Source organism: Bombus pyrosoma, linkage group LG15, assembly GCF_014825855.1.
Source record: "Bombus pyrosoma isolate SC7728 linkage group LG15, ASM1482585v1, whole genome shotgun sequence".
Taxonomy (NCBI): Eukaryota; Metazoa; Arthropoda; class Insecta; order Hymenoptera; family Apidae; genus Bombus; species Bombus pyrosoma.
Genome location: NC_057784.1, coordinates 6,187,462 through 6,198,863, shown reverse-complemented (window position 1 = coordinate 6,198,863; position 11,402 = coordinate 6,187,462). Strand labels below are relative to the sequence as shown.

Below are 11,402 nucleotides of genomic sequence, written 5' to 3'. Positions count from 1 at the left end.
AATAAACACTTTTAGACAATTATGTAATTTAGTGTAATATATTTAGAACAATGACTAATCACTTACGTGTAAAGGTTTGCAATTGTCACGTACATATCTACCGGCTGAGCTCTTCTCGTCCCATTCTAATTTGCCATGATAGAAGTATTTAGTTTTAGTCTTACGAGCCATACGATGTGGAATCGTGCCAAGTATACGTTCCATCATCGCTAAGTGTTCGCGGTTGTCGTGTGTTTGGAATAAGGTAATACCCAGGTACAGTTCGAAGAGAATGCAGCCAATCGACCATACGTCACAAGGCTGAGACCATCCTAATTCTATACAAAACGGGTAACGGATCAATAATAAGAATTTCGTAATCCGAACAGCTGATTTTACGAAGGTTACTCACCTAAAATTACTTCGGGTGCTCTATAATGTCTTGTACTAACGATCGTACTATGGTGTTCGTGGTCGAATGTAGCACTACCGAAATCGATGAGTCTAATATCTGTCCGTTTTACGCGCCTTATGTCTCTCCGCTTAAAAAGTAGAAACTTTTTTTTACACACTTTAGAACACTATACTTGATCCTACATTTATTTTTTTATTAATTGATATAATGCAAGTGTCACTTAGAATCACTTTACTGTCAATCTATTTACAGTTCGATTAATAACATGTGAGAATTAAAAACAAATATCTCTAGCATATAAATAGATCTGAAATAAATTAAGTAAAGAAAGTTGGATGCTTTTCAATTTAATGCACTTTAATACATGCATACCTTTTACTGACACGAATGTATAGAACGTGTTAAGTAAAAATAAATGAAATACAATTATTAATTCCATTTCAACATTCAATTGCACTATTTTATAAATAGAGTATTCATAAGTATAGAGTTACACTATTCCAAGTGACACGATGAATTGTCCCATGTTAATATAGAAAAATCTCATCGTGGCTCACCTTTTTGCTACTATATATGGTCTCATAATCGGAGTCTACGAACAATATATTTTCCGGCTTCAGATCGGTGTGCGTAAGTTTGTTATCGTGCAGGAATTTGACGGCGTAGCAAAGTTGATACCCAATATGCCTGACATGTTCTAATGGATAAGGCTGGTAACTATTATCCCTCTGTAGATACTAAACAGTTAGAAATATGGAATCGATACGTTATTTGATAAATATGCTATACATACCAAGAAATCAAAGACGCTAAGCCCAAGCATTTCGAAGGCGATGCACATGTGTCCGTGATAATTGAACCAATCGAGCATTTTCACACACAAGCTGAAAGTAACAATAAAATGTTAGATAAACACAAGAAACAAATTCACTATTTGTAAAAATATACATAGGCAGGAAGAATGGTGCTAGCAAGTAGAAATCGATTCTTTTACGTAAATATAAACTGATTGTTCTGCTTTATCTTTTGAAATCATTTCACGTGTATCGAAAGATTACTTGCACATAACTAGATGAAATGTGATTTATTTCACACGCTGATTTCACCAGTTTAGACAAATTTTTCTTAATTTCTTATCCATATTCCATTGAATGTTACATTTACTTATAATATTTTGGTCTTATTTATTGAACATTGCTGCTATTAATAACATTAGCAGATTGTGGTATGCTGCTTCATCTCTACTATATTATAGCATAGTGCAAAACGTAAACATTCTATTTACATTACCTTCTGCTACCAAAGTTTTAAATATAATTTGTACAAATTTTAACAATTCCTAAACCAAATAATACCTCATATTCTTAAATAACAATTAAGTAAACTTAAGCTAAATTTTCTCAGACAAAAAAGAGAAAAATTGGGTCTTTGTAGGCGGAAATTTCGCCGCAGAATTTTCAGCTTATTTTTATACGAAGAATCACCATCTTCTACTCGCCGCGGTCCAGTCCCCACCAGGTCGAAAAACCACGCAAATACTAACTGTTGGCCTTCCGGATCCTTGGTCGCAATTTTCTCTAAGGCATTTATTTCGAGCTTCGCGGCTTCTCTATACTTCTCTACGTTCTTGATGATTTTCAGCGCCATCACGTGATCCCTGCAAACGTCATTGTACTTTTATTAGACGACACTGTCCACCGGACCGCCAATAATCCACATGGTCGGTAACATCATCGTATATACATAACGAAACACAAAAGCGCGTACGTCGAAAACGCGACAAAGGAGAGAAGAAAGAAAGGAAAGAAGAATGTGAAAAATGGTTCAAAGAAATTCTCTCCTGATCGGCATCCCGACGAGCGATTTCGTGACAATTCGTTCGCCCGTCGAGGCCCGTAAAACAAAGTGCAAGGCCATCCTATTATTGCGACTACTTGCGCGTCATTTTGTGACACTGCGGCACGGCTATTTCTGACTCTGCTATGACTCGAGTCGCGCCACGCACCTTTGCGATTTTCTTTGGTGCATGTTGTTCTGAGTGAACAGAAAGTCAGGATCAACAAAAAGAATATCCCAGAAAGAAAAATCAGCAGGAACTTGGAGGAAATCAGAGTAGGATGGGATAAGTACAGGATAATCTATAAATTACTTTACTATCAAAATAGAATAGATTCTTCCATGTGTGTCTTAAATGTTTTAAAAAATTTGTGTTTCACATAGTGGAGATTCATTGCGGAAGCATTTACTAGAGAGCAACAAAAGTAATGAAATACCATTTTTTAAATTGGCGCTGTATCGCCTAATTTTTATGTCGTGAATATGCCCATAAAGAGTTAGTAATACACAGAGTTTGTTGTTGTCTCCAGCAACAAGAGTTCGTCAGCGATTTGTAACAAGTCAGAGAACCATGTTCGATGTGTATTAAGGAAAATATTGAATGTACATGTCAAGCAGAGTATTTGGAAAGAGTCAAGAACGTGCGTTTGAAGACCGTCTTGCCAATTTGGAATCTTACAGGCTTTGTTGCAAGTTACCAGTGATAATAAATTGTCTTGCACAGTGACAAGTTTGGTAACAAGATAAACGCGTGCAAGCAAATTTTGTAAATTATAATTGATATAAAATTGTCGAAATTATTACGCATTTCCTCTGTCACGTATGGTAAAACTCAGTCGAATGATATGGTTTCTCGTAGCAAATCACTGACAGACTCCTTTAGCTGAATCTGCCGGACCAAGTGATATATTCCTAGTTGTACAAGGAAATTCCTTGCGTAAAAATAGAAAATGTATATTCTCTACTTTAAGACAATTGCATTGAACTTGAGAAAGAAAATCCGATTGTTGCCTTACGTTGCTCCACAAATGCTTCCATTATAAATTCCCAAAACCTGAAACAAAATTTTTAACACATATAGCATAGAGGAATTTATTCGACATCTTAACAGTAAGTCAACTCACAGGCCATTCTATATATAAAAAGGAGACTAAAGAAAAATAGAAAAACGCAGACCCGAGGTAGGTTACCTATGTAGTAGTTACATTAGCTGCCACTTACATTTGCAAGTCCTTAACCTTGACAACTTTTCCAAAAGTACCCTCTCCTAGGGTGGCCAGTACTTTATCTGCAATGTAAAAAGATAGATAAGCGTTCGAATATATCAAAGACCTCGCGTCCATGGAAGGATCGTCCGTGTTGCTCTATGAAGGCCCTGCCCCCTCAACTCTAAAACCTAAATTTATCATCGATGGACTATCTCGAACAACATTTAACATATTCTTTGTCTCATCGATGATAGATCTCTCATACACACACATATATATATATATATATATGAAATGATTTCTAAGAAAATTCTAACGAAGATAAGAGAAGAGCAACAGAGACGCACTTCCTGTTGGACGTTCGGCCGACGTGTGTTCTGTACGCCATACGTTGTGAACGGATGTATGATTTAAGTGAAAAAAACGGTATCGTTAGAGCTTTATATTTTATCGATCGGAACTGCTGCTCTCCTAAAGGCCGAGGTACCCTAATCGTAAAAAATTGGCAGCCTGAGGACATAACATTGACTATCACATCCGGATGCACGTGTAAAACCAGACGTCAACTATTCTCTATCGCTGTTCCAGCCTTGAATAGGCTGGATGCATTGGAAACGTTGTGTGAAAAGCCATCGGAATAATGAGAGCGAATGTCCAATGTCCTCGTGCGCCTGTTCAAAGACAGGGGAACACGTCATCCCGAAGAAAACGTATCGACGAGATAGCGCAAGCGTGATCTCTCTTTGTCTCTCCTCCTTCCTTCGCCTCTCTGTCTCTCTCTGGCTCCGACATTTCATCTTCAATGACAGGAATGAAAGCTCGGTACAAGAGAAGAGGAATTTATATTGCAAATAGCATTCCGAGAAAGTTGTTGTATTTGTACTTTCAGAGACACATATGCGGATAGTGAATTCTGAGAATTCCCTAGTATACTTGAAACAGTGGTATACTTTAATGAGAAATCTAGCATATTTAGAAGTATTTGGAAGTAGTAGTACATGACAGTGGGAAAGATATTTAAGTAATGGTTATAGAGAAATTAGTCACATAGTCACATAACGTTTTAGAGTGTTTTGAACATGTTTGAGCTAGTTTGGATATGTTTGAGGTAGCAAGTGTTGATAAACAATTTGCACTATATACATATATTGGATGTACTCGCCGATTACGATGTGCAGGGTGGAGGAAAACAAATATTTGTAACAGGAAGAAGATCGCTACGACAAACACGTGTTGCCAAACCTTCCAACCGTCTAAAGTCATTTCGCGAACCCCTTATACCATAAACCCATTAACAAACATTAATTGAAAAAGATGATTAAAAGGGATAGAAATCGATGTAAAAGGAGAATCAACCCTTTTCGATTAAGACAGACAGAGAATTTTCAAGGAAGTATCCACAGTCTTCTCTCGACTATCAGACAGAGCAATCACGAAGAAGAATCAAGGATTTGTCAAACTAAAACAAGTAGAACGACGTCGAGGAACAGTTTCCGAAATGGATCAACTTGAAACAAGCATACACGACGAAATACACAGAGGCAAGTTGGAAAAATTCTACAACACAGAAATTTGAGAACAAGAGAAGAAGAAAGGGGAAGCAGAGGCGAGAAGAGGCAAAGAGAGACCATGGGCAGATACCGTGGGTAACCGATCCGATCGATCGATCGACCAATCGATCTGAGGCTTGCTTAAATCTACTACAATGAGTGTATTCACGTATTCACGAACATCTATTTGCCAGGATGTCGCCGGATTGGTAAACAAGGTGGCCGTCTTCGTCGTCCTCGACGGAGGGCGGTCGTGGGCTCTACATATGGGCCGGTGGAATCGGTATCAGCGGCGCGTGCCAACAGAGGACCCAATCAGTGGTGTGGAGTGCACCGTTTGGTTGGTCCGGATCACATTGGTCGGTCCGACGATCAGTCCCCGTGTGTTCGGTTTCATGACGAAGAGCCCCGACAGAGAACCAATTTCCCCAGCGGTCGTAACGTTGATCGACGATTCACCAGTTGGTTGGACCAGAGAAGACGTAGTAGTCGTTGTGGTTCGCATGTTGATAGGTTGCGTGTGGTCAATGGCCACCACACGTAAGTCGGCCAAGTTGTCGGTCATCGTTGACGTTGCAGGATAGAGCGTGAGAACCCATTGTGGCCGAGAAGAAGAGACGTTGGAGTGTCCACATCCAAGAGCCGTCGCATCAACCGATCGCCACCACACACCGTCATCCACCACCACCACCACGAGGGCGGAGACCCGTGTAACACGCGGTAGAGGACGTGTGTAAGCACGGACGAACGTACGAGTGTGTCGGTGGGGAGGAAGTAGGGGGATACATCATCGTCATCGGTCATCATCGAACCACCCGATCCGAGCGCCCAGTCGAGACCATAGTGACCAATCCGTGTGCCATATCCGTTTCCATTCCATTCCATTCCATTACAACGGAGATGGTAACCCAACAATCAGAGAGAAAGGGGAGAGGGCAAAATGGTTTGCCAAGTCAGAAAGTTGCGGTTACGAATTTTACCATCGGCACAAAGCGAACATATTTTGTCATTTCTTACTATTATTACTTTTTTAAAATTTACGAATATCATTATTATATTACGATCATTATGTCTCATTTGTTACCTTTTACTATTTTTTCTCTAAAGATATAGAAATATCTTTTCTATTGCTTTTTTTGCTTAGATCTTGTTTTTTTTCCTAAACTCTTATACTCGTGTTAAAGTTAGTTACTTTGTACATTGCATCGAAGGAGCTGTCTTACTTTAGCGTATGGAATATACGAAAATGGATATCTAAATAGACGTGTAAATATCGAAATAGAATATTACTTTCTCGTTTATATGCATTGAACTAGAGATTAAATTCATTTACAGGGGAAAAAATCGATGAATGAAAAAATGTCGGACAGCTTCTCTCGAGTGCGCTCGTCACGTATTATTCTTTTCTCTAACATGCTCGGAGAGGTCGTCTTTTCTCTACTATATATTTTTTCTCAATATTTATGTTAATATTCAATAATCTGTAGAAACTCGGTGTACTTACGTGAATGCGCCAGATGAACGCGCCACGACGCTCGATTCGTTGTTTCGATCGACCGTCGCGACGCGTTCGTACGGCGCGCCAGTGCGGATCGATCGATCGACACTTCGAGTCTACCTTATCGACGCGCGAATTCAAACTGACTCGATGCATGAACTACTATACATGAACTGAAATGATTTTTTTTTTTTTTTTTTTGGAGAACGAGGGGACAAAACTGTGGTACTCTATCGATCCTTATCGATTAAACGGAACTGTTTTTCATCGCGAAAACACATTTTGAAAATACATAATACAGTGTAAAGGTTTAATTATTTAATTAATTAAGAACGCGTACGTATGGAAAAATATTTTAGAGAAAATTTATCATATTAATGGTATGTTACAAATTACAGTTTGCTAAACTCGATAACAACTTGCTGAATAAACTGCAGCTTCGATGGATCGTTGACACGGTGCCAACGCGCAATTATTTCGGATTAGTCGAACATCGAGCGTGAGATCGAGAATTTTTCAACGCGCCGACGCGGCATCGCAGTAAGTCAGTCGGCCAGAGGAAAAAAAATTCACTTACGTAACTATAACATATAGTTAACTTTTCTTGTTAAAACGGATTTATCATCCTGGTACGAATATTCAGTGATGCTTCGAAAGACATTAGCCGAGTATTACGATGATTTGAGATATTTGAAAGAGTTAGAATGCTCTAGAACCGTTTCCCAACCCTCATTAAGTGGCGATCCTCTTTTATAACAGCCAAATAAAATAGATTAGTTAATAGTTAAGAATAGATCTATAAGAATAAAGATCTAGAAGAATATAATCTCTAATCTAACGCGATAGTTACACGGATAATATAATTAAGTCATATCTGCCTTCATTTATCAAAAGGCAGCATTAGAACTAACTTCGATAGTGTAATATATGCAGCTATATTGGAACAGATAAGCGTTAAAAATCATTGCGAAGAAATTTTCTATAAAAATAACTATGCCGAGCACTGGTGCTTGGAACCCACAGAATGGGAGTGCAGATTCTAAAGATGCTGTACATATTTTCAATTAAATTAATTGTAAACTCTAATAATCTATTTTTATTGCCGACAACTCGAAGATAAAATGGATATTTAGATCGGAATCAGTGGAAAATAAACGAAACGCACTAAATCAGTATTGTTCGAGCCTTGCTGTCGAATAAAGTTGACTCTCCCCACTCTGATGTGTCGTCTTCTGTTTCAAGAGCGAGGTAAAAAAAGAAAAATTCTTTCTCCTACAAAGACGACGTGAGACAGAGGTGAACAAAATCCTAACCCAAGAGGCTTCAAAATGTTACTTTAAATAACTAAAAGTACAGTAAAATACAGCTTACTGATTTTGCTTGCAGACCTGTAGCTGCATATAAAATGTCTGAATGCCTACAGGCAGTAAAACAATACTAACAATTTATGATACCGATCATGGCACGAGTCTCTTAAAGTCTCAATCGATCAAACTACCCGATCGACCTTTATAATCTCATTACGTCTGTTTTATCAATTGTACGAATTTTTAGATTCTAAATTACCTTTCGAAGCACCACATGACTATCAAATACCAAATCTAATTCTCTATTCCTAATAACGACAGGCTAGTAACTCACGAGTCTCGATAAGATAGCTCAAAAACGTGAGAAAAATTCAGGAATACGATTCTTGGATGACGAACCAACATTCGTATCATTGTATTAGGTCGTTTTATAAATCTCGTCGCTTTTCCGCTAAACTTTGACGTGAAATTGCAGAAATGAGCTCAATCGTCAACCTGTTCTATCTCGTTTCCTGTCACCTTTTTTATCCAAATACGAGCGTTTCTATTCTTAATTCATCGAACGTATCTGACTCAGGATCAAAGCAAAGAAGTTTTAGAATTTCCTGCTTGGAATTTTGGAAAAATCATCGTTAGCGTGTCTTTACATCTGGAGTTTGTAGAACGATCAAATTAAAATCTTTAATTTCCACTTTCGCTTCTCTTTTTTTTTTTTAATAATTCATAGAGCATACAGTTTTAATTGGATTCTCAGTGGCTATTCTTTCACTATTTTATCAATCTTCATCAAATTCACGCCTATTAAGTACCAAGTGTCCATTCAGAAGACAGACGCGTCGCAAATGCTCTCAATTCGAGCTTTCGGTTGCCGTACTTTCGCTGTTCTAGCAATCTTCTTAAAATTTCCTAAGTTAAACTAAACTAAATTCTTTTTATTTAAACTCTTAGTTAAAAAACCGTATGCTTCTTACATAAAGAATAACGTTCGTTACGTTCGTTGAAGATCGACGAGAGAAGAAGCGTCAAGACTTATAAAACGACCCAATAACTATCTCTCGGATGGACGCCGTACAAACACAAATATCGATTAGTAGATCATCGCGGCTCTGGAATCGCCAGCCAAGGGTTGGATTTGTTAACTCGAGCGGAGACGCATAAACAGCTGTGAGAGAGGAATGTGTGCGGCAGGAGGAGGTAGCACGCAACAACACAGCAGCAGCAACGGGGACTGATCAGAACAACGTTCATCCACGATCGACAGCCGTCAGAGAAACCCATAGAAACCCGCGGTTCGACAACTTACAATCGCGTGCTGGACCGTGTCCGCGTTGTTGTTTACGACACTCGCGGCCATTGCGCTCTTCGACGCGTCTTTTCGCTCGCTTTGACGAGTACTCTTCCTATACTTGCTGGCGATTATATCTGTGGTGCTAGGCCTCATCTTCACTTGACCTCCTGCAGCCAATTGACTGTAAGTCTCTTCCATGGCAGCGTACTTCTCGATCAAACTCTGTATCTCCTTCCTCTTCGCTACTCTCTCGGAGATCGCCGGATCACTTTCCTCGGAATCGATGATCGGAAGGACGTTGATATCGTTGACGTTTTCTCTAACTACGCTACTCGTTGGTGTCTTGTCAGGATCATCGTCCTTCTTCTCTTTCGACACCAGAGGCTCCACTTTCATCGGCCGAACTATTCGAAGAGCAGTAGACGAAGATTCCAGTTGCTCGCTTTTACCGTTTCTATACGGCCTCACTTTTCTCGTACGCGTCTCCGCATGGCCAGATTTGTGTCTTCCGTATCTGCGATATGCGTCTGAATTTTGTAAAGCGTGTTTGTCTACACGATGATAGCCGGGTGTTTTCTCACGTTTGAACTCTTTCGCGGTGGGAGATCTCACGTAGGGATACGCTTTTTCCGAGAGCACCACGCTGGTTTGGCTTTTGATCACGGTTCGGGTCATCGAAGGTTCCAGGGTCTTCTCGTCGCGGACAAACGGACTGTCTTCGCGACGATAATAAGCGTGATCCCGATCTCGTTCGCGAGTGCGTCTGAACTCGATGGACGGACGATCCGTATGATCGTGATGCTTCTTTCTCGAATATTTGTCCAGAATTGTACAGTACTTGTCCTCTAAACGTGCTCTTGCGCTGTTCAATTGACTGACGATCGGCGATGGTCTTGTAACAGATGGTTTATTCCCCACGTTGTCGTTCACCGTGGACATTCCTCGTACTCTGGTCGTTAATCGTTGTAGGAGATTCGAACACGAGTCGCTGAGGAGCTGAGTGACGCTCGTCGTGGTCGAAGAGCGCGCGTACCGACTTCGCCGACCCGTCGAACCTTGACGAGACGTCGACATGTTGTCGCGTGGCGCGAAGATGAACATCGAGACACAGTTTCGACGCCCACGCGGCTATCTGTTCTGATTAATCCTTATAAACCTTCGATTTCGATGGAAATAAGTACAAGTAAAACAAGTAGAAAATTCTCTATAGGCTGATTAATCGATCTACAGTTCGATTTCTGTCAAAAGTAAGTTGAAAATCTTCGTTCAATTATCCGCTCGATTGGTTGATTCTTTCAAACCTTTTATCTTCATGAGAAATCTTAGTAAACCTAAAGAAAATAAAGTAGAAAATCTTCCAACAATTTGATCGATGGTTTAACGATACCTGTCAGAAGCAAATACAAAATTCCTCGTCTAAGTAACTAGTTCGTACTTCCAAAACTTGGATTTCGATGAAAACCAAGTGGAAGATCTTCGTCTAACAATCTAATCGATAGATTTCGATAGAAACCAAATAGGAAACTCTCGATTCAATGATCCGGTGCTTGGCCACTGCTTCCAAATCTTCGATTTCAATAGAAACAAATAGCACACTGTTCGTTCAACGATCTAGTGCTTGCAAGTGTTCGATTTCGATCCAAGTCAACAAAAAGATCTTTCTCCAACGATCTGATTAATCGATTGTTAATTCCAAAGATTCGATTTCGACTAAAGCCACGTGGAGAATTTCCATCCAACGACGCAATGTTTGATTGACGACCGAGTCTTTGATTTAGATAGCGATTCTTAGAAAAGTTGATCTAAGAAACTCTTCGTGCAACAATCCAATGGAATTCAACTTCCCCGACTACATTCCACACGGCAGCTTCCTTTGGTAATTCTGTTTGTTTTCGCACTTTGAATCGCGCGATTCGATACGCGCCAGTTTTCCCTCGCGTGCGTTTCCTCGAATATCTAACGCGAGACAGCTCTTCGGACCGCGGTTACAACAGGCTTCAAGGTCGTGCCGTTAGAGCTTGCGGAGTGTCCTCGGCGTGACACAAGCGACGTTGTATCTTCACAACGGCTACGAGAAACAACAGTCAACTCACAGGTTCGACTGCAAAATCACACATACACACACGCGCGCGCCAATATACAGAAGACGATCGAGAGATCGAAGGATTATACAGATTACTCGAAAGATTAGAAAAACGATCCAGCGACGATTGCCGGAGAATTTCGACGCGGACCTGGCCGCAGGTTCATCACTCGGCCGTAGGTGCGAGCATCGTGCAACAGGGACGCCGACGAAGGCACTAAAGAGAAGCACGACCACA

At 40.1% G+C, this 11,402-nt stretch overlaps 1 protein-coding gene across 2 annotated transcripts in view; it reads right to left on the bottom strand.

The window, feature by feature from the left end:
* LOC122575856 (serine/threonine-protein kinase Doa) overlaps positions 1-11,402 on the bottom strand; it is a 13,069-nt gene extending 1,667 nt beyond the window's left edge. The window contains exons 1-8 of one of the 2 annotated variants that reach the window (XM_043745334.1): positions 9,097-11,402; positions 5,170-5,248; positions 3,452-3,518; positions 1,938-2,051; positions 1,188-1,278; positions 952-1,131; positions 392-521; positions 67-317 (exon numbers count right to left, since the gene is read on the bottom strand). In XM_043745334.1, coding sequence (XP_043601269.1) covers positions 67-317; positions 392-521; positions 952-1,131; positions 1,188-1,278; positions 1,938-2,051; positions 3,452-3,518; positions 5,170-5,248; positions 9,097-10,182 — 1,998 coding nt within the window. In that variant the 5' untranslated portion in view covers positions 10,183-11,402. The remainder of the gene's footprint in view (positions 1-66; positions 318-391; positions 522-951; positions 1,132-1,187; positions 1,279-1,937; positions 2,052-3,451; positions 3,519-5,169; positions 5,249-9,096) is intronic. The other variant, XM_043745335.1, reaches the window with a different exon arrangement.